The 24,038-nt window shown below is 39.2% G+C and overlaps 2 protein-coding genes across 4 annotated transcripts in view; one reads left to right on the top strand and one right to left on the bottom strand.

Annotated features, from left to right (window-relative positions):
- Positions 1 to 584, bottom strand: part of LOC133548256 (bone morphogenetic protein receptor type-2-like) — a 28,859-nt gene extending 28,275 nt beyond the window's left edge. Inside the window, exon 1 of the mRNA XM_061893573.1 lies at positions 469 to 584. Within this exon, the coding sequence (XP_061749557.1) occupies positions 469 to 568 (100 nt within the window). The 5' untranslated portion in view covers positions 569 to 584. The remainder of the gene's footprint in view (positions 1 to 468) is intronic.
- Positions 585 to 3,694: 3,110 nt separating this feature from the next.
- LOC133542809 (cell division cycle-associated protein 7-like) lies at positions 3,695 to 22,220 on the top strand. 3 transcript variants are annotated; one of them, XM_061887001.1, is made up of 9 exons: positions 3,695 to 3,915; positions 11,410 to 11,700; positions 12,686 to 12,766; positions 15,783 to 15,923; positions 16,012 to 16,155; positions 17,914 to 18,063; positions 18,156 to 18,292; positions 18,358 to 18,401; positions 21,878 to 22,220. In XM_061887001.1, exons 1-8 carry the CDS (start codon positions 3,808 to 3,810, stop codon positions 18,398 to 18,400), a joined length of 1,095 nt encoding a protein of 364 aa, XP_061742985.1. In that variant the 5' UTR covers positions 3,695 to 3,807; the 3' UTR covers position 18,401; positions 21,878 to 22,220. The 3 variants fall into 3 exon arrangements, with proteins under 3 accessions (XP_061742985.1, XP_061742992.1, XP_061742977.1); XM_061887008.1 differs by lacking the exon at positions 21,878 to 22,220 and having other exon boundaries at positions 15,786 to 15,923; positions 18,358 to 18,451; XM_061886993.1 differs by lacking the exon at positions 21,878 to 22,220 and having other exon boundaries at positions 3,696 to 3,915; positions 18,358 to 18,451.
- Positions 22,221 to 24,038: the final 1,818 nt, after the last annotated feature.

Here is a 24,038-nt window from a genome sequence, read left to right as displayed (position 1 = left end):
ATAATATGAAGTGGGTTTTTTTTTGTGGACATGTTCCATAAATATTGATGTTAAAGATTTCTTTTTTTGTGAAGGAATGTTTAGAATTAATTTCATGAATCCAGATGGATCTCTATTACAATCCCCAAAGAGGGCACTTTAAGTTGATGATTACTTCTATGTGTAGAAATCTTTATTTATAATTGAATCCCTTGTTAATTCTTCAACAAGTTTTTAGTTTTTTTTTTACATCTTTTTTCCAAATAGTTCAAGAAAGACCACTACAAATGAGCAATATTTTTGCACTATAGTACGATTTAATAAATCAGAAACGGATGACATAGTGCTGTATTTTACTTCTTTATCTCTTTTTTTCAACCAAAAATGCTTTGCTCTGATTAGGGGGTACTTGAATTAAAAAAAATTCTCAGTGGGTACATCACTGAAAAAAGATTGAGAACCACTGCTTTAATAGAAAAGTTGACTCACCCAGTGCCAGCAGCAGGTCCCACCGTTGCAAGATCATCATGGTCACTCTGAGCCCAGCATGGGATGAGTTACATGGGAATGTAGAGGGAGGTTCCCACATCAAGCATCACTCCCACAAGCACCGCACACCTGCAGGAAGCCCACACCAAATAATGGGCTGTGGGAATACATCAAAACTGTATCTTTCAGTCTGACTGGAAACCCTCCTTACTCTTCGAAGTACAGAATGTACGTGTGTGTGTGTGTGTGTGTGTGTGTGTGTGTGTGTGTGTGTGTGTGTGTGTGTGTGTGTGTGTGTGTGTGTGTCTGACCTGATAACATTGATGGCACCCGGCGCCATCTTGGCCACAATATTAGGTACACCTTCAATTAGATTAAAAGCCTACTGAAATGAGATTGTCTTATTTAAACAGGGATAGCAGGTCCATTCTGTGTGTCATACTTGATCATTTCGCGATATTACCATATTTTTGCTGAAAGGATTTAGTAAAGAACATCCACGATAAAGTTGGCAACTTTCGGTGCTAAGAGAAAAGCCCTGCCTTACACAAGTCGCAGATGATGTCACCCGTGTGATGGCTCCTCACATATTCACATTGTTTTTAATGGGAGCCTCCAACAAAAAGTGCTATTCGGACCGAGAAAACGACAATTCCCCCATTAATTTGAGCGAGGATGAAAGGTTCGTGTTTGAGGATATTGATAGCGACTGACTAGAAAAAAAAGAAAAAAAAAAGTTAAAAAAAAAACGCGATTGCATTAGGTCCGATTCCGATGTTTTTAGACACATTTACTAGGATAATTCTGGGAAATTCCTTATCTTTCTATTGTGTTGCTAGTGTTCTAGTGATTTTAACAGTACCTGATAGTCGGAAGGGTGTCTCCACGGGTGTGTTGACGCGCAGTGTCTCAGGGGAGTCGACGGCAGCTATGGACGGCACAAGCTCAGCTTATCTCCGGTAAGAACTGACTTTTTAACCACAAATTTTCCACGGAAACCTGCTGGTTGACATGTGGTAGGGATCCATGTTCTCTTGACGGCGCTCTGATCAATAGGAAAGTTTCACCTCCAGGAATTTTAAACAAGGAATCACTGTGTGTTTGTGTGGCTAAAGCTTCCCAACTCCATCTTTCTACTGTGACTTCTCCAATATTAATTGAACAAATTGCAAAAGATTCAGTAACACAGATGTCCAAAATAAGCAGACGACTTTTAGCTGTGTGTGTGTGCAGCGCTCATGCTTCCTAAAAACCTGTGACGTCTTGCGTACAAGTCATCATAACACGATGTTTCGAATATGAAACTCCCAGGAAATTTAAAATTGTAATTTAGTAAACTAAAAATGCCGTATTGGCATGTGTTGCAATGTTAATATTTCATCATTGATATATAAACTATCAGACTGTGTGTTAGGTAGTAGTGGGTTTCAGTAGTCCTTTAACAAATGCCAACATAAAAACTAAATGTTCTGTAGCAAAGAAAATGTAAACTTAAATATGCAAACAAAAAGAAAATAAATACCTTCAAAATAAAACAAATAAATTAAGAGCCAGAAATGCCAACATAAAAACTAAATGTTCTGTAGCCTACGTTTAAAAAAATAACAAAGAAAATATCAACTTAAATGTGCAAACAAAAAGAAAATAAATAGGCTACCTTAAGGCCTACTGAAACCCACTACTACCCACCACGCAGTCTGATAGTTTATATATCAATGATGAAATATTAACATTGCAACACACTTTTTTAGTTTACTACATTACAATTTCAAATTTCCCGGGAGTTTCGTCTTAGAAACGTTGTGTAATGATGACGTGTATGCGTGACGTCACAAGGTTTTAGGAAGTATGAGCGCTGCACACACACACAGCTAAAAGTCGTCTGCTTTAACGGCATAATTACACAGTATTTTTGGAGATTTTTTTTTAACTCGTTTTTTTTTTTTTTTTTCTAGTCCGTCGCTATCAATATCCTCAAACACGAATCTTTTATCCACGCTCAAATTAATGGGGAAATTGTCGTTTTCTCGGTCCGAATAACTGTTTTTGTTGGAGGCTCCCAATAAAATCCGCCCGATTGTAGCTGAGATAGGCGCCAGCGCCCCCTGCGACCCCTAAAGGGAATAAGCGGTAGGAAATGGATGGATGGATGAATATATGAGGAGCCATCAACATGTGACCTCATCGTCTGCGACTTCCGGTAAAGGCGAGGCTTTTTCAGGAAGTACCAAAATGGGCGAACTTTATCATCGATTTTCTCTACTAAATCCTTTCAGCAAAAATATGGCAATATCGCGAAATGATCAAGTATGACACATAGAATGGACCTGCTATCCCCGTTTGAATAAGAAAATCTAATTTCAGTAGGCCTTTAAATAAAACGAAACAAATATCAAAGCAAGTGCCAGAAATGCCAACATCCAAACTAAAATGTCTCTAGCTTCCAAAGACATGCACCTGGGGATAGGTTAATTGGCAACACCAAATTGGCCCTAGTGTGTGAATGTGAGTGTGAATGTTGTCTGTCTATCTGCGTGGGCCCTGCGATGAGGTGGCGACTTGTCCAGGGTGTACCCTGCCTTCCGCCCGATTGTAGCTGAGATAGGCGCCAGCGCCCCCCGCGACCCCGAAAGGGAATAAGCGGTAGAAAATGGATGGATGGATGGATACATTTAAAATACAAAAATGGAAATATCAACTTAAATATGCAATAAACATTTTATGTGTTGAGATAATGGGGACGGGGTGCGTGTGTGTGTTTGTTTTCATGTGGTTTGAGTCAACATTAGCCGTAAACTTGGAGAATGAATGGAGAACGGATGCCAATGGCGTGAAACATATATATATATATCACTCGCGGCATTGGGGCAAGCAGAGCAGAGAGCGACAGCGTTGTCGTTCACTGAGTGATTCATCCATCCATCCAGTTCCTACCGCTTGTTACCTTTTGGGGTCTTTCATGTCGTTAATCCACGGTAAACGAATCGTTCGCTCAGTCTCTCCCCCCGCCCCCATGATGACTAGCTGGCTGCGTTGAGGGTTCAGTGAGTCACAGAATGCGCCAGTTCCACTCGTACCGGCATGGCCGCGGCGGAGCTCAACTGAACTGAGAAAGGAACGAATCAGTTCATGAAGTGATTCACTTTTGATTCACTCAAAATATTTGTTCGTTCGAACGAATCGTTCGCGAACGACACAACACTACTAAACAAGCGCTTCCTGCTTCAATTAGCTTAATTAGCTGTCGTTTCTAGCCGTTCAAATGCAAACGCCAACAGAACCCAGACGTCGCATAAGTCAACTTTTTGTGTCTTTTAAAATAATATTTTAAAGTTTAGGATGTACCCCCTGACGGAGGAGCTGGCGAATGTTTTTGCAGAAGACTCTGAGAACGATAAAACATTTTACGGTTTTGGTGACGAAGAGCTGAGTGACCACTGCAATCAGGTCCAGTGTGTTTGTGTTACATATGTCCTCATTTTAATACAAATATACTTTTGTTAATGTTGACTGTTTTAAGAAGAAGGGGAAACAAAACCGTCAATATAATTAATATACGAGGCTGATACTGTAGTTCTAAACAGCCTCGTAGGGCGATACTGATACTTTTTACTTAAAATGTCACGATTTCTCATTTGTCTTATATAACGACAACACCAACAACAATGTAACATAAATATAAACAAATATAGTGGAAAGAATCGTAAAATCTGCCAATATGATTAGTCTACGAATCTGGTATAAGTTTCCATATCCCCAGCCTCGTAGGGCGATACTAATAATCGATACTGATACTTTTCACAAAATGTCATTTTTCTCACTAACATAATACAACGACAAAACAAACAACAATGTAACAGAAATATAAATAAATATAGTGGCAATAATCTTAAAATCTGTCAATGTAATTATTCTACGAATCTGATATTAGTTTCCATATCAAAAACCTCGTAGGGCGATATTGTTAATCGATACTGATACTTTTCACTTAAAATTTCATTTTTCTTGTCTAATATAACGACAAAACCAACATCAATGTAACAGAAATATAAATGAATATGGTGGGAAGAATTGTAAAAACTGTCAATATAAGTAATCTACGAATCTGATATTAGTTTTCTAAACCACCAGCCTCTTAGGGCGATACTGATAATCGACACTGGTACTTTTACTTAAAATGTCATATAATTTTCTCACTAGTATAATACAACGACAAAACCAAAATCCATCCATCCATTTTCTACCGCTTATTCCTTTTTGAGGTTGCGGGGGGCGCTGGCGCCTATCTCAGCTACAATCGGGCGGAAGGCGGCGTACACGCTGGACAAGTCGCTACATCATCGCAGGGCCAATGTTACAGAAATATAAATAAATATAGTGAAAAGAATCATAAAATCTGTCAATATAATGAGTCTATGAATCTGATATTAGTTTCCATATCACCAGCCTCATAGGGAGATACTGATAATCGATACTGATACTTTTCACTTAAAATGTCATTTTTCTCACTAGTCTAATATAACGACAAAACCAACAACAATGTAACAGAAATATAAATAAATATGGTGGGAAGAATCGTAAAAACTGTCAATATAAGTAATCTACGAATCTGATATTAGTTTCCAAATCACCAGCCTCTTAGGGCGATACTGACAATCGACACTGATACTTTTCTTAAAATGTAAATTTTCTCACTAGTAGAATACAACGACAAAACCAACATCCATCCATCCATTTCCTACCGCTTATTTCCTTTTGGGGTCGCTGGCGCCAATCAAAGCTACAATCGGGCGTAAGGCGGCGTACACCCTAGACAAGACGCCACCTCATCGCAGGGCCAATGTAACAGAAATATAAATAAATATAGTGGGAAGAATCTTAAAATCTGTCAATATAATTAGTCTACGAATCTGATATTAGTTTCCATATCACCAGCCTCGTAGGAGATACTGATAATCGATACTGATAAGTTTCACTTAAATGTCATTTTTCTCACTAGTCTAATATAATGACAAAACCCACAACAATGTAACATAAATATAAACAAGTATAGTGGGAATAATCGCAAAAACTGTCAATATAAGTAATCTACGAATCTATTAGTTTCCAAATCACCAACCTCTTAGGGCGATACTGATAATCGACACTGATACGTTTACTTAAAATGTCATATAATTTTCTCACTAGCATAATACGACAAAACCAACAATAATGTAACACAAATATAAATAAATATAGTGGGAACAATCTTAAAATCTGTCAATATAATTAGTCTCAGAATCTGATGTTAGTTTTCATATCACCAGCCTCGTAGGGCGATACTGATAATCGATACTGATACTTTTCACTTAAAATGTCATTTTTCTCACTAGTCTAGTATCACGACAAAACCAGCAACAATGTAACATAAATATAAACAAATATAGTGGAAAGAATCATAAAATCTGTCAATATAATTAGTCTACGAATCTGATATTAGTTTCCATATCACCAGCATCGTAGGGAGATACTAATAATTTTCACTTAAAATGTCATTTTTCTCACTAGTCTAATATAACGACAAAACCAACAACAATGTAACAGAAATATAAATAAGTATAGTGGGAAGAATCGTAAAAACTGTCAATATAAGTAATCTACGAATCTGATATTAGTTTCCAAATCACCAGCCTCTTAGAGCGATACTGATAATCGACACTGATACTTTTACTTAAAATGTCATATAATTTTCTCACTAGCATAATACAACAACAAAACCAACAATAATGTAACAGAAATATAAATAAGTATAGTGGGAAGAATCGTAAAAACTGTCAATATAAGTAATCTACGAATCTGATATTCGTTTCCAAATCACCAGCCTCGTAGGGAGAAACTGATACTTTTCACTTAAAATGTCATTTTTCTCACTAGTCTAATATAACGACAAAGCCAACAACAATGTAACAGAAATATAAATGAATATGGTGGGAAGAATCGTAAAAACTGTCAATATAATTAGTCTATGAATCTGATATTAGTTTTCTAAATCACCAGCCTCTTAGGGCGATACTGATAATCGACAATGATACTTTTACTTAAAATGTCATATAATTTTCTCACTAGTATAATACGACAAAACCAACATCCATCCATCCATCCATTTTCTAACGCTTATTCCCTTTCGGAGTGGCGGGGGGCGCTGGCGCCTATCTCAGCTACAATCGGGCGGAAGGCGGAGTACACCCTGGACAAGTCGCCACATCATCGCAGGGCCAATGTAACAGAAATATAAATAAATATAGTGGGAAGAATCTTAAAATCTGTCTATAATTAGTCTACGAATCTGATATTAGTTTCCATATCACCAGCCTCGTAGGGAGATACTGATAATCGATACGGATACTTTTCACTTAAAATGTAATTTTTCTCACTAGTCTAATATAACGACAAAACCAGGAACAATGTAAAAAAAATATAAATAAGTATAGTGGGAAGAATCGTAAAAACTGTCAATATAAGTAATCTACGAATCTGATATTAGTTTCCAAATCACCAGCCTCTTAGGGCGATACTGATAATCGACAATGATACTTTACTTAAAATGTCATATCATTTTTTCACTACGACGACAAAACCAACAACGACATAACAGAAATATACATAAACACGGCTTGTCCAGGGTGTACACCACCTTCCGCCTGAATGCAGCTGAGATAGGCTCCAGCACCCGCCGCGACCCCAAGAGGGACAAGCGGTAGAAAATAGATGGATAGTGGAAATAATCGTTTGACTTCTACCTTGTTTACTTCCGTGACGACCTCAAAGTTTTGTAATTGATCAGAAATATCAAGCAGCTGAAATGCAGCAAACATGGATACATGTGGAGTGTTTTGCATTTTTCCCATCATGCTTTGTAATGGATTGAAATGGGTGTAATTTAGAATATGTTATGGTGCATGGATGTTTTTTTTAATAATATCCAAATAGTTCAATTAGCAAGTGTGACCATGTCTGTTGACATTTTTGTGTAGGTGGGATTTTTTGTCCTTTTTTTGCACTATGACTAGGGAACAAGTTTGTTTGCATTGGGTCGTATAAGTAAATGCTATGCATAATGCTGTTTCGAGCATAAGTAATGGTAATTTAAGGAAGTATTACTGTCGGAAAATGATTTGCAAACATGCATCTCAATCCGTGCGTGTCTAATCCATTATGTGTGCGTGTGTACTAATTTGTGTGTCTATCAATCCAAGTGTGTGTAATTACATCCGTTTGTGTGTTTTAGATCCACGTATGAGTGCTCTAAGTTGTATGTCTGTCCCTAATCAGAGAAAAACCCTCGATAGGCTGTCTGTTACACATGACTTTTGCGACACTTCTGCAGTGTAAGATATGAGCGGGCACGTCCAGATTTGTGAGCGTGTAATAAAACGTGTTATCATGCATTCACAATCTGCGTGTGCGTATCTGAGGTGTACTATAAGTACATTTAACCAACCACGGAAGATGCCACACAATTTAAACCTATCAGAAACAACGTACAGCTGAGGTGCTTGAAAGAGAGACGCGTAGACCCGCCTTACGTTGTTTGTGATTGGTTTGAACTGTGTCTTCGGTGGTTGGTTCAATGTAGAAACAGTGGATTGATGGCTTGGTCTGGGATTGGTTATTTCGAACAATCTATCAGTTACTCAAACTACGGCAAGCTGCTAAAATCAATCCATCCATCCATCTTCTATGGCAGGGGTAGGGAACCTATGGCTCTAGAGCCAGATGTGGCTCTTTTGATGACTACATAAGGCTCGCAGATAATTAGATTTATATAGTGCTTTTCTCTAGTGACTCAAAGAGCTTTACAAAGTGACACCCAATATCTAAGTTACATTTAAACCAGTGTGGGTGGCACTGGGGGCAGGTGTGTAAAGTGTCTTGTCCAAGGACACAACGGCAGTGACTAGGATGGTGGAAGCGGGAATCGAACCTGGAACCCTCAGGTTGCTAGCACGGCCACTCTACCAACCGAGCTATGCCGAGTAACCGTGTAACACTCTTCCATATCAATAGGTGGCAGTCGGTAGCTAATTGCTTTGTAGATGTGAGAAATAGCGGGAGGCAGAGTGCAGGTAAAAAGGTGTCTAATGCTTAAACCAGGGGTAGGGAACCTATGGCTCTAGAGTCAGATAAATCTTAGCTGACATTGCTTAACATGATAAGTAATGAATAATTCCGCTGGTAATCAGTTTCAAAAATAACGTTCAAAATATAAAACATTCTCATGCATTTTAATCCAACCATCCGTTTTCTACCGCACGTGTTCAAGATGTCGCATTAATGGTAAGAAGTATTATATGTATTATTAGTTACATTTTATAATAACAATGTTGTTAAGAGACTTATTATACTGTACAAATGTTGGTCATACTTAAAAATGCACAAATTTAGTTGTATTCATCCATCCATTCATCCATTTCCTACCCCTTATTCCTTTTTTGGGGTCACGGGGGGCGCTGGCGCCTATCTCAGCTACAATCGGGCGGAAGGCGGTGTACACCCTGGACAAGTCGGCAACTCATCGCAGGGCCAACACAGATAGACAGACAACATTCACACTCAAATTCACACACTAGGGCTAATTTAGTGTTGCCAATCAACCTATCCCCAGGTGCATGTCTTTGGAAGTGGGAGGCAGCCGGAGTACCCGGAGGGAACCCACGCATTCACGGGGAGAACATGCAAACCCCACACAGAAAGATCCCGAGCCTGGATTTGAACCCAGGACTGCAGGACCTTCGTATTGTGAGGCAGTTGCACTAACCCCTCTGCCACCGTAAAGCCCTAGTTGTATTCAGTGTTGAAAAATGTTATGTGGCTCTCACGGAAATACATTTTGAAATATTTGGCTTCCATGGCTCTCTCAGCCAAAAAAGTTCCCGACCCCTGTTCTATAGCTTGTTTCTCAGGGTTGCGGCGGGTGCTGGAGCCTATGCCAGCTGCACCAAAGTTATTTTTTGTGTAGCGTGAAAAAGGGTTAAATTGTGTGACTGTCACGCTCAAAGTGTAAAGCTTAATAGCTCTGAGCAAGTGTTTAAATGTGCTCCATTGTTGTTGACTTCAAGGCAGAATATTAAATCAGTGGCTGCAAGGCGCCAACTAGTGGTGAGTATAAAGAAAGGCAAGGGGGCATTACAGACAACTCTTTTTACACATTCAAATCGCTGTGCAGACGGATCGCAACTTTGCGATAGCGAATATTTACGCAACTTTTTTTACATTGTTTACGTTTTTGTAATTTTACGCTATAAGTGACAATTAGGGCTTCACGGTGGCAGAGGGGTTAGTGCGTCTGCCTCACAATACGAAGTTCCTGCAGTCATGGGTTCAAATCCAGGCTCGGGATCTTTCTGTGTGGAGTTTGCATGTTCTCCCCGTGAATGCGTGGGTTCCCTCCGGGTACTCCGGCTTCCTCCCACTTCCAAAGACATGCACCTGGGGATAGGTTGATTGGCAACACTAAATTGGCCCTAGTGTGTGAATGTGAGTGTGAATGTTGTCTGTCTATCTGTGTTGGCCCTGCGATGAGGTGGCGACTTGTCCAGGGTGTACCCCGCCTTCTGCCCGATTGTAGCTGAGATAGGCGCCAGTGCCCCCCGCGACCCCAAAAGGGAATAAGCGGTAGAAGATGGATGGATGGAAGTGACAATTATTCAATGATCTTAATATTACAAGTGAAAAGTATCGGCCCCCATTCCAATAGGAAGCTAACTTCACCCTAGTATCCTCTTAGAGGTGTGAATCTTAAAACACCCAACGATTCGATCCGATTACAAGGGTCAATGTTTTTTAATCACTGTGCCCGGGCACACTAATGTGCCGTGGGAAATTATGCAAATTCACCCAACTGGTCCCAAAAATGTTTTTTTGCAAGTCAATAATTAGAATCTGCAAGTAATGTGTCGTTGTCGAGTGTCTGTGCTGTGTAGAGCTTGTCAGGGTAACCATGTAATACTCCATATCAGTATGTGGCAGCAGGTAGTTAATTACTTTGTAAAAGTCAGAACGTGTCGGGTGAGACGAAGATGGTTTGTTGTGATCCCAATATGCATAGCACAGCGTGCAGGTAAAAAGATATGTAACGCCTAAACCAAAAATCAACAAAAGGCACTGAAGCTGAGGATTGGCTATGCAAAACAAAAGTATAACTGAACTGGCTGGAAAGTAAACAAAAACAGAATGCTGGACGAGAGCAAAGACTCACAGCGTGCAGAGCAGCAGACGGCGTCCACAAAGTACATCCATCCGTACATGACATGACAATCAACAATGTCCCCGGAAAGAAGAATAGTGTCCGCACAACTGAAACAGTCTTAATTGCGAAAACATAACCGGTGTGGGGAATAGCACTCAAAGGAAGGCACGAAGCTGCTACAGGGAAACACCAACAAAAAAGGAAGGGCCACCAAAATAACAGCGCAAGGCAGGAACTAAAGCACTGCACACTGGAAAACGACAAACTCAAAATTAGGCACGACAATCTGGTGGAGTTTCATTTTTTAACCTTTTCTGCTGGTAGTGTGGCTCCGTATTTTTATACTTCAAAAAATGTGCTTTGGCTCAAAGTTTGAAAAACACTGACGTGGGTGACTATTTGATCTAGAATCGATTCAAACCGATTGGCACAACGTATTACTACTTGGTATGATGACAGCTTACAGGTTAGAAAAGCTCTTTCTAGTCGAATGCATGTGGCCTAAAAACATATTTTTGAAATTGATCTTTTTTTTTTTAAATCGATTTTTGAAAGTATGAATCAATTTAGATTCCAGATGCATCAGAATCGCGATTGAGAAGGGATTAGAATTTTTTTTTGCACACTCCCTAACCATTGTTGACTTATGGCATCATCAATGTCTTCTAACGTGTAACAAACGCGATGAAAGTGCGCTGGCTTTTGTTCCTCAGAATGCTGACATCCCAGGTGAAGATGAAAGCCGACCTTCTCTTCTCTGCAAGCAAACTACTTCCAAAACATTCCAATTGAGAGTGGCGCTTCGCTCGGCTCCGTCAGACCAAAATTCCACCGATGAGGATGGAGAGTGGCTGCAAAAGACAAGGGTGAAGACAAGTCAGACAAAGGAGGACGAAGGTGTTACATCCGAGGAAGACCAGACCAGAGTGGCTGAAGAATGTAAAGATGCGTCTGACTTCTTCCTGGCCAAGAGGGAACAAAACATCCGAGCCAACAAAGCAATGGTAAGATGGAGGAATCCTTCTTCTAAAGCTGTGGTTCTTAACCTTGTTGGAGGTACCGAAACCCACCAGTTTTATATGCGCATTCACCGAACCCTTGTTTAGTGAAAAAAAAAAAAAAGTTTCAAATTCAAGACAAAGTTATATGTTTTTTTACTGGTGCACAAAATGAATGCCATGATCCGCTACTCGGATCATGGCGTATTCTGGTTTAGTTCTGTTTTGTATCTCGTCTTGTTGTTATTTGACTTCCTTAGTTCCTGGTGGCACTTCCTGTTTTGTTCCGTTGCCATAGTTTCATATTAGTGTCACCTGCCTTGTGTTTTCGACGCACACCTGCCTCTTAATTTCTGTCTCTACTTAAGTCTGCCTTTTTCGTTACTCGCTCTCGGATTCTCATTTACTATTTGATGCAACAGGTTACATCCCTATTACCGCATTGTGGTAAAACCTTTTGTGTACTTAAGCTTCCACACTATTCTGTTGCTTGTCCCTAGCTCAGATGCTATCGCTTTCTGTTGGTTTTGTCTATAATGCTTTTGTGCAAGTATTTTCTGTTCCTAGTCCGTTTTTATGGTTAAATAAATCATAATTCTTACTTTCACGCTGTGTCCATCTCAAACTACATTCACGAGAGAACAAAAACCACACCACGATGCCAGCAAAGCGTCACAATGAACCGTGCATGAACATCACCTTGTTCAAAGAACAAAACCACCACAGTGCATGAACTCACAACTAATTACGCACCTGCAAATCAGATGGAACATTAGAGGGAACATTCTTTTGGGGTATCCATAATAACGCTGATAGGGAGAAGTTTTTATTTACACGATGAGTCGGGTGTGTCTTGACCTTCGCGGTGGAGGCTCCGCCGAACCCCTGAGGCCGACTCACCGAACCCCTAGGGTTTGATCGAACCCAGGTTAAGAACCACTGTTCTAAAGTATCAATTGTAAAGTTGGACCTCTTCCTTCTCTGACGGCAGCTGGCTCAGCTGATGGCCGACCTGCAGAAGATGCCTGGAAGTGCTGCTTTTCTGAAAAAGTCGGAAGAAAAACTATCTAAGGTGAGAAACTCTTTATGTAGACGATGGAAAGTCTCCTTTGGTGGCTTTTTTTCATAATTTTGGCTGTTAAATAGTAAAAAAAAAAAAAAGACTATTCGGTCTGTGCAACAAGCATGCACAGTTTGTAACGGTGAAATGAATAAGTGGGTGTGTGAGTGGGGAAAGAAAAGAAGTTTGGGATCTCACCATGTTTGCTACTTTTTCTTTGACACAACGCTCGCTATATGCCTGATTAATAATTATTGAACACAACAAAAAAGTAAGGGATTATCGCACTGACGTAAACAGCAGAAAGAATCTCATAATTGGCCAATACAACAGAATCTGCTGTTAACCCTTGTGTAATGTTCATATTGTTGTTACTCAGCCAGCGTTTGTGGGTCTGATGGACCCGTTGCATTTTGTGGCTTTTAATGCCCACAATCAAACACTTTTATGTTAAAATACTGAACCAATGTTTATTGGGATAAGGTAAACATCTGTTCAATATTTTAACATAAAACCGCTGCCTGAGTAACAACAATATGAACGTTGACAGAAAATGTATCTGCCAGTTTCTGCATCCAACAGGGATTCTTCTTTTTTGTTTCTGCACCTACGGTTCCCACACAAGGTTGCCACATTGTTTGTCAACACTGTCTGCTCTCATTTTCTCGCACATTTGACCCTCTGATGTTCTTTGTACCTACCCTCTGTGCTCCTCGTGTGTGTCTGGGTTATATGTAATAGAAATGTGTGTGTGACCTGAACACACAATATCAAGGAAACTGATGTTGTGGAAGGGAGGAAATTGGAACGTTTGTTTGGGAAAATGTGTCCTAGATCCGAAACATGTCTACTTGAAAACAGTGACTAAACTACGAAGCTAAAGCTAGCAAAAACAATCCATAAACCCACAACACATCTAATCTTACGTGGTCGTGAACGTCATGGATGTAAGATCAATGCACAAACAGGACAGCGGCTCTTTTTTTTTTTTTTTCCTTAACAGCCTCAACTCGCTTCCTTACTCGTCCAGCTCAGGACAGCAGCACACTTATCCCCTTTACAATAATAGCGCTGTGCGCAACATCCTTCTCAAAACACACCTCTTCAGATCTGCTTTTAACCAGTGATTAGTGTTCTGGGTCTTGTAATGTCCTGTCTTGTAAATGTTCAATATTATGTATTTTACAATGTACTGCTTCTATATTTCCTGTATTTTATATTATTACTTTGAACTGTTTTATCCTGCAAAGCGTCTTTGAGTACCCTGAATACCGCTATACTAAATAAAATGTATTATTATTATTATTATTTATCTGATCTGACTGTGCTAACAAAATAAACGTTTCAGAAAAGTACATTACACAAGCACCATTTACCCAATATTGTCCAAAGATGTATTGTACCATTTAAATGTGAGGATTCATGCATTTTATGAAGTTTTATTTATGACACAACATGCTTCCCGGTGGTTGAGTGTAAAAATGGAGAAATTAAAACATTTAGTTGCAATATTTTTTCATATCGATAGTGTTAATTTTTATCATTTTTGCTGTTATTATTTAGTTTATTTGTTACTAATTTCTATTCAGTTGGACTTTTAAATTATATATAAATTAAAATGTTGGTGGGACAATAAATACCCATGTTTTCAAATGAATAAACACTCATGATTTCAATATCAAGTTAAAAAATAATGACTCATATTTTTTTCACAATCGACCTGCTTTACGTAGTTTAAAGCATAACATTTTCACCACGGATGACTCAAGGATGACACAAATATGTATCCATCCATCCATTTTCTACCGCTTATTCCCTTTTGGGGTCGCGGGGGGCGCTGGCGCCTATCTCAGCTACAATCGGGCGGAAGGCGGGGTACACCCTGGACAAGTCGCCACCTCATCGCAGCACAAATATGTAAATTTGCCTTAAATTTTTGTTATTTAGGCATCGAATGAACAAGTAGGTCCTTTTTTATTTAAGGTGATGGCAACAAAAAATGGGAAAAACTGCACTTTAAGATGTTCAATAAATATTCAAGACCAATTTTTGCTACCCGAGATTGAGAGTTAATTTCAATAAAAAAAAATATTTTTTATTTACTTATTTAGGATAATCAGAAATTCTTGGCCATCTAATTACAATGGTAAAGAACACTAATGAAAAGTCATTTACAAGGTTAACTTCCTTTATTATTGTAAAATGGTAAATGGTTGTACTTGTATAGCGCTTTTCTACCTTCAAGGTACTCAAAACGCTTTGACACTATTTCCCTTTTCACCCATTCACACACACTTTCACTCACTGCCTACTCAGTGGCCTAGTAGTTAGAGTGTCTGCCCTGAAATCGGTAGGTTGGGAGTTCAAACCCCGGCCGAGTCATACCAAAGACTATAAAAAAAAAAAATGGGACCCATTGCTTGGCTGAGTGAGGGAGGACCCAATACCTCCCTGCTTGGCACTCAGCATCAAGGGTTGGAATTGGTGGTTATATCACCATAAATGATTCCCGGGCGCGGCACCGCTGCTGCCCACTGCTCCCCTCACTTCCTAGGGAGTGATCAAGGGGATGGGTCAAATGCAGAGGACACATTTGACCACACCTAATGTGTGTGGCAATCATTGGTACTTTAACTTTAACGTAACTTCACTGATGGCGGGAGCTGCCATGCAAGGCCCTAACCACCATCCATCATGAGCAAGGGTGAAGTGTCTTGCCCAAGGACACAATGGACGTGACTAGGATGGTAGAAGGTGGGGATTGAACCAGTAACCTTAAGATTGCAGGCACGGCCAGTCTCACAACTTCGCCACGACCGTCCCCATGTTTATTATGATTACATCAGTGGCTCTCTAAATAATGCTGACTATAGTATTGTTTGTCAATAATTTGTGGGACAATATATCGCTCAGCTAATGAAGAGCTGTAGAAGCAGGGGTGTTTACATTTTTGAAAGAAATGATAAAAAGAAGCATAATATTAGCTTTAAGCCAGAATAAAATCCACTAAAATAAATTACTATCTCAGAAGAAGCGTCCACCTCGCTCTGGAAAGGAGTCCAGAAGGAACCCAGAGCGCTCATCCCGCAGACACACCCGCTCTATGGGAAGACAGGAGGCCCCCCAGGAAGCAGATGTGGACCTCAGCTTGGAGGAGGAGCTTCTTCAAGTAGGTTCTGCAAGACAAGGGTATTGTCAAAGATGGCGTCAGGACGGCTCACTTTATTGTAGTATTTACACCGATGTGTGTGTTGCAGGTTCGTGAAGCCCTGCGCAAACGTGGGACCCAGCGAGCCAATCCCAGCAAGCCTCACATCATCAGGCCCGTAGAGGACATCACTGAGGAGCAGCTGCAACTGGTGGCAGACAACATGACCGACAAGGTCTACAACAGAGTTACTGTGGGTTCTGTCTCTTTTCATTACCACCTGTTCTCAGGCTGTACGCACAGCCAGTAAATATGCAGATGACTTAAGTCTTTTTAAAATTCAACTCTTAAAAATGTTGAATATACAGTACAGGCCCAAAGTTTGGACACACCTCATTCAATGACTTTCTTTACTTTCATGACTATTCTATTTACTTTATGTAGATTGTCACATCAAAACTATGAATGAACACGTGTTAAAAAAAACACATCACAAAAAAGGTGAAATAACCGAAAACATGTTTTACATTCTATATATATATATATATATATATATATATATATATATATATACACACACACACACACACACACACATGTGTATATATACATACATATATATGTATGTATATATACACGTGTGTGTGTGTGTATATATATATATATATATATATATATATATTTATATACAGTGGGGCAAAAAAGTATTTAGTCAGCCACCGATTGTACAAGTTCTTAATGATGACAGAGGTCTGTAATTTTCATCATAGGTACACTTCAACTGTGAGAGACAGAATGTGAAAAGAAAATCCAAGAATTCACATTGTAGAAATTTTAAATAATTTATTTGTAAATTATGGTGGAAAACTAAGTATTTGGTCAACCATTCAAAGCTCTCACTGATGGAAGGAAGTTTTGGCTCAAAATCTCACGATACATGGCCCCATTCATTCTTTCCTTAACACGGATCAATCGTCCTGTCCCCTTAGCAGAAAACAAGACCCAAAGCATGATGATTCCACCCCGATGCTTCACAGTAGGTATGGTGTTCTTGGGATGCAACTCAGTATTCTTCTTCCTCCAAATACGACAAGTTGAGTTTATAGCAAAATGGATACATGGATGATACAGCAGAGGATCTGGAGAATGTCATGTGGTCAGATGAAACCAAAATAGAACTTTTTGGTTTAAACTCAACTCGTCGTGTTTGGAGGAAGAAGAATACTGAGTTGCATCCCAAGAACACCATACCTACTGTGAAGCATGGGGGTGGAAACATCATGCTTTGGGGCTGTTTTTCTGCTAAGGGGACAGGACGATTGATCCGTGTTAAGGAAAGAATGAATGGGGCCATGTATCGTGACATTTTGAGCCAAAACCTCCTTCCATCAGTGAGAGCTTTGAATGGTTGACCAAATACTTATTTTCCACCATCATTTACAAATAAATTCCTTAAAATTCCTACAATATGAATTCCTGTATTTTTTTTTTCCACATTCTGTCTCTCACAGTTGAAGTGTACCTATGATGAAAATTACAGACCTCTGTCATCATTTTAAGTGGGAGAACTTGCACAATCGGTAGCTGACTAAATACTTTTTTGCCCCACTGTACCTTCTCCTCATATAATGTATTTTCTTTATTTAACATGACTATTAACATTGTAGATTGTCACATCAAAACTATAAGTGAACACATGTGGAGTTATGTACTTAACAAAAAAAAAAGGTGAAATAACTGCAAATATGTTTTATATTCCCGTTTCTTCAAAATCGCCATGCTTTGCTCTGATTACTTCTTAGCACACTCTTGGCATTCTCTCCATGAGCTTCAAGCACACCTGTGAAGTGAAAACCATTTCAGGTGACTACCTCTTGAAGCTCATGGAGTGTGTGCAAAGCAGTAATCAGAGAAAAGCGTGGCTATTTTGAAGAAACTAGAACATCTATCCATCCATTTTGGACTTTGACTTAAAGGCTTTTATACACGTGTTCTGGTTTTTGCTTGTCAGGGCTCCACGTGTCACCAGTGCCGTCAGAAGACCGTTGACACAAAGACCTGCTGCCGCCACCAGGAGTGTCGGGGCATCCAGGGTCAATTCTGCGGGCCGTGCTTAAGGAACCGATACGGGGAGGACATCAGGAAGGCCCTCCTTGATCCGGTGTGAACACTTGAAGGATAACTTTGTCACAAGATAATCTGGCCAAATGGCGTCTTTTACCATTTATTTTTGGACCATTTGGTAATGTGCAGGACTGGACTTGTCCTCCCTGCCGAGGTATCTGCAACTGCAGCTTCTGCCGCCTGCGAGAAGGCCAGTGCCCCACGGGGATCCTGTTCCCTCTGGCTCAGTACCACGGCTTCACAGACGTCCACTCCTACCTCCGCAGGTAACAAGTACCAATTGCTGTTCCTGTTTAGTGCTCAACTGGACAAAACATCTCTCATTTTTCAGCCTCCAACACAAAGCCAAGAGTGAGAGTGCAGATGTGAGCTGAGGTGAGAAGATACTGTGGGACTTTTAACCAATAAAGACTTTTTACAAGAGACATCTCTTTGCATTTAACGTCACCAAAAATAGTTGATCAACTTTTAACGGGAATGGAAGCCACTTCAAAAGTACATGTCAAGATCCTCTATGGCAGGGGTGTCAAATTGGTGTTTGAAGGCCACATGGCAGTTATGGTTGCCCTCAAAGGGCCGTTTTTAACAATGAGTAATATGTGAATATACATACAATATATTAACAATATTCTTTTTTACATAAGCTGTAAACAAAAATTACGATTTTACTTTAAAAACTGGCAGCTCAGTCACCAGTATTTTACAGTAAAAGCAGTGTTTTTAATTTTATAGCATATAAGAAAATTGAATAAAAGGAATGGAAAAACAATACCACTGTTTTTAGCAGTACAATCTTGTTGTTTTAAGGTTTTGTTTTTTAATGTTTTAGTGTCTGTATATGGGGAAAAAACAATACCAAAGTTGATTTTACAGTAAAAAACTTAGTCGGCAGAATTTAACCATAAAATATTGTAAATTTTGCAGTCTACAATTTGATTGTTCATTTGTTTTGAAATCATAATTGAAGCAGATATTTAAGTACAGTATTGTTTATTTTAAGTGAAGTGAATTATATTTATATAGCGCTTTTCTCTAGTGACTCAAAGCGCTTTACATTGTGAAACCCAGTGGTTCTCAACCTTTTTTCAGAGATGTACCCGCTGTGAACTTTTTTTTAAAATTCAAGTACCCCCTAATCAGAGCAAAGCATTTTTGGTCGAAAAAAAGATGAAGTAAAATTCAGCACTATGTCATCAGTTTCTGATTTAATAAATTGTATAACAGTGCAAAATATTGCTCATTTGAAGTGGTCTTTCTTGAACTATTTGGGAAAAAAAGATATAAAAATAACAAAAAACTTGTTGAAATATAAAATTCAATTATAAATAAAGATTTCTACACATAGAAGTAATCATCAACTTAAAGTGCCCTCTTTGGGGATTGTAATAGAGATCCATCTGGATTCATGAACTTAATTCTAAACATTTCTTCACAAAAAAAGAAATCTTTAACATCAATATTTATTGAACATGTCCACAAAAAATCTAGCTGTCAACACTGAATATTGCATTGTTGCATTTCTTTTCACATTTTATAAACTTACATTCATATTTTGTTGAAGTATTATTCAATAAATATATTTATAAAGGATTTTTGAATTGTTGCTGTTTTTAGAATATTTTGAAAAAATCTCACGCACCCCTTGGCATACCTTCAAGTACCCCCAGGGAGACCCGTACTCCCATTTGAGAACCACTGATCTAAGTTACATTTAAACCAGTGTGGGTGGCACTGAGAGCAGGTGGGTAAAGTGTCTTGCCCAAGGACACAACGGCAGAATCGGGGATCGAACCTGAAACCCTGAATTTGCTGGCACGGCCACTCCACCAACTGAGCTATACCGCCACTTAAGAAAAAATATTTTTGGAGTACATAATATATTTTGATATTGAATTTTAAAAAATATGCAATTGCATGCAGTACATGACTTTTAATGTCAAAAGGGAAAGAATAAATGTTTTTAGTAAGAGAAGATAAGCATTTTATTAACGTATATTATTTCCAGGCTTTCGCAGGCCATGTAAAGTAATGTGGTGGGCCAGATTTGGGCCCCCAGACCTTGAGTTTAACACCGGTGCTCTGAGGCATAAGTACTATACTGTTTTTTGGGGGGGGCGGGGGTTATCTACTGCAAAAATTCAAATCAAACATCTTCTATAGCAAGGGTGCCCACACCTTTTCTGCAGGTGAGCTACTTTTCAATTGACCAAGTGGAGTGGATATACAGTGGGGCAAAAAAGTATTTAGTCAGCCACCGATTGTGCAAGTTCTCCCACTTAAAATGATGACAGAGGTCTGTAATTTTCATCATAGGTACACTTCAACTGTGAGAGACAGAATGTGAATAGAAAATCCAGGAATTCACATTGTTGGAATTTTAAAGAATTTATTTGTAAATTATGGTGGAAAATAAGTATTTGGTCAACCATTCAAAGCTCTCACTGATGGAAGGAGGTTTTGGCTCGAAATCTCACGATACATGGCCCCATTCGTTCTTTCCTTAACACGGATCAATCGTCCTGTCCTTTTAGCAGAAAAACAGCCCCAAAGCATGATGTTTCCACCCCCATGCTTGACAGTAGGTATGGTGTTCTTGGGGTGCAACTCAGTATTCTTCTTCCTCCAAACACGACTAGTTGAGTTTATACCAAAATGGATACATGGATGATACAGCAGAGGATTGGGAGAATGCCATGTGGTTAAGATGAAACCAAAATAGAACTTTTTGGTATAAACTCAACTCGTCGTGTTTAGAGGAAGAAGAATACTGAGTTGCATCCCAAGAACACCATGCCTACTGTGAAGCATGGGGGTGGAAACATCATGCTTTGGGGCTGTTTTTTTGCTAAGCGGACAGGACGATTGATCCGTGTTAAGGAAAGAATTAATGGGGCCATGTATCGTGAGACTTTGAGCCAAAACCTCCTTCCATCAGTGAGAGCTTTAAATGGTTGACCAAATACTTATTTTCCACCATAATTTAGAAATATTTTATTTAAAATTCCTACAATGTGAATTCCTGGATTTTTTTTTCACATTTTGTCTCTCACAGTTGAAGTGTACCTATGATGAAAATTACAGACCTCTGTCATCATTTTAAGTGGGAGAACTTGCACAATCGGTGGCTGATACTTTTTGCCCCACTGTACATCATTCATATATATTATTTATTTATCTATGAAATATGTTTTTGTTAACAAGTTCAAGGTGTTTAATGACAGTACAAGCATGTTTCTTTCACGAAGATAAGAATATAAGTTGGTATTACCTGATTGTGATGACTTGGAATCAGACAATAGTGATGATAACGTCCACATTTTCAAATGGAGGAGAAAAAAAAAAGTCATTTCCGTCCAATACCACATAATATTGGTTGCCTTTTGTTTATCCAGCTTCCATAGTCCATACTCCTTTTTATACTCTTGACAAGAAATATACATTGGTGGCAAACTTCGTGGCTTGCTAGCTTGTTCACGCAAGCTTTCTGAGACTCTTATTTTGTTAGCGCGGGCAGGATGCAGCAGCGCTTTTATTGTGAAGGCAGGAATTGTGCGGTCAGTCGTAGGGCTTTTGACGGGATTTAAGGTTGAAATAAAAAGTGTTCCTCGCCTTCCTGACGGTCTTGTAATCCTTCACACTGAGCTCACAGCAGCCAGCGTCAGCTCACAAAATCCCCAGGTGCCGCAAATGTCAATCAAGTGACGTCACAGTGAAGCTGTATGATCGCTCATTTGTATTTTTTCAATGCCCGGCTGGCGATGACGTAATGGGCACTGGTTCTAAATGTATACTTAAAAGATGTCAGCCAAAGATCGTATCCAACATGTTCTCTGCTGTTTGTTTTTTTACAGCATTTACCACAAACAAACGATGGTCAAAGAGCCACTAGATGACATGGGTGCTCTGCTGTTTTTAAGGATTTACTAAAAACAAACAAACCTTAAAGATCCTATCTGAAAGGGAACACGTCGCAGTTTTTGTCACTGTCCATACAACGGCTGTTTTTGAGGGACTACTACTGCAAAAACACAACCCCCAAAGATTCTCTTGACACGAGTGTTCTGCTGTTTTTTAATCTCAAAAAAGGCAAGTCAAAGATCCTCTGCGGGACAGGAGTGCTCTGCTGTTTCAAAGGAGCTACTGCAAAGATCATCTATATGATTGGAGTGCTTTGCTGGTTTTGTGGACCGACTGCAAAAATGCTTGTGAAAGCTTCTTCGTGCAGGAGTGCTCTGTTATTTTTGGAGATTTTTTGCAAAAATGCGAATCAAAGATCCTGTGCCATATGTTGCTTTTTTTTATAGTAATGACCCAACAAAAAAATTGAAAAGATCAACTGCAACAAATGCATATCAAAAATCCTGGATTTGACAGGAGTGCTTTGCTGAATTCATACTATATTTTGCAAAAATGCTAGTCGTAGATTTATCTGACTGGAGTTTTTATTTAAATTACTCTAAAAACGCTAGTCAAAGATCCTGGATTTGACAGGAGTATCTAGCTGTTGCAAATGCAGATTAAAGATCCATATGCAGGAGAACCATTTTAAATGATCATCAGTAAAAAGGCTAAAGATCATCTATATGACAGGAGTGCTCTGCTGTTTTTGAGGATCCAGAGCAAAAATGCTTGTCAAATATCCGAGATGTTAGGATCACACTGCTGTTTCATAGTATAAACCATAAAAACAAGTTAAGCTCAGTTATATGACAAGAGTGCTGTTTTAAGGATCTACTGCAAAAATGCTTGTCAACGATCCTAAATGTTAGAAGCGTTCTGCTGTTTCATAGTATAAACCCCCTAAAGTCAAAATCCTCTAAATGACAAGTGCTGTTTTTGAGGATCTACAGCACAAATGCTTGTCAAAGATCCTAAATGTTAGGAGCCCTCTGCTGTTTCATGCTAAAAAGCCCCAAAACACAACTCAAAGATCCGCTATATGATAAGTGCTGTTTTTGAAAATCAACTGCAAAAATGCTTGTCAAATATCCTAAATGTTAGGAGCGCTATGCTGTTTCATAGTATAAACCCCAACACAAGTCGAAGATCCGCTATATGACAAGAGTGCTGTTTTTGAGAATCTACTACAAAAATGTTTATCAAAGGTCCTAAATGTTAGGAGTGCTCTGCCGTTTCATAGTATAAACCCTAATAACACATGTCAAAGATCCACCATATGACAAGACTGCTGTTTTTTGAGGATCTACTGCAAAAATGCTTGTCAAAGAGCCAACATGTTAGGAGCACTCTGCTGTTTTATAGTATAAACCTCAAAACAGGTCAAAGATCTGCTCTATGACAAGAGTGCTGTTTTTGTGGATCGACTATAAAAATGCTTGTCAAAGATCTTAAATGTTAGGAGCGCTCTGCTGTTTCATAGTATAAACCCCAAAACACAAGTCAAAGATCCGCCCTACGACAAGAGTGCTATTTTTGAGCATCTCATGCAAAAATGCTTGTCAAAGATCCGAAGTGTTAGGAGCCCTCTGCTGTTTCATGGTATAAACCCCGAAACACAAGTCAAAGATCCGCTATATGACAAGTGCTGTTTTTGAGAATGTACTCCAAAAATGCTTGTCAAAGATCCCAAATGTTAGGAGTGCTTTGCTGTTTCATGGTAAAAAGGCCAAAAACACAAGTCAAAGATCCGCTATATGACAAGTGCTGTTTTTGAGAATGTACTCGAAAAATGCTTGTCAAAGATCCCAAATGTTAGGAGTGCTTTGCGGTTTCATGGTAAAAAGGCCAAAAACACAAGTCAAAGATCCGCTATATGACAAGTGCTGTTTTTGAGAATGTACTCCAAAAATGCTTGTCAAAGATCCCAAATGTTAGGAGCGCTTTGCTGTTTCATGGTAAAAAGGCCAAAAACACAAGTCAGAGATCCGCTATATGAAAAGTGCTGTTTTTGAGAATCTACTGCAAAAATGCTTGTCAAAGATTCTAAATGTTAGGAGCGCTCTGCTGTTTTATAGTATAAACCCCAACACAAGTCGAAGATCCGCTATATGA

Source organism: Nerophis ophidion, linkage group LG02, assembly GCF_033978795.1.
Source record: "Nerophis ophidion isolate RoL-2023_Sa linkage group LG02, RoL_Noph_v1.0, whole genome shotgun sequence".
Lineage (NCBI taxonomy): Eukaryota > Metazoa > Chordata > Actinopteri > Syngnathiformes > Syngnathidae > Nerophis > Nerophis ophidion.
The sequence above is the reverse complement of the archived record's forward strand: the minus strand, read 5'-3'. Positions and strand labels throughout refer to the sequence as shown.

Bases quoted from the DNA above. Each gene is read 5' to 3' on its own strand.
- LOC133542809 (XM_061887001.1), top strand. From the start codon at position 3,808: ATGTACCCCCTGACGGAGGAGCTGGCGAATGTTTTTGCAGAAGACTCT. The intron at 12,767-15,782 runs GTGAGAAACTCT...TTACTATCTCAG, and splicing joins CGGAAGAAAAACTATCTAAG to AAGAAGCGTCCACCTCGCTC. The intron at 16,156-17,913 runs GTGGGTTCTGTC...TTTGCTTGTCAG, and splicing joins AGGTCTACAACAGAGTTACT to GGCTCCACGTGTCACCAGTG.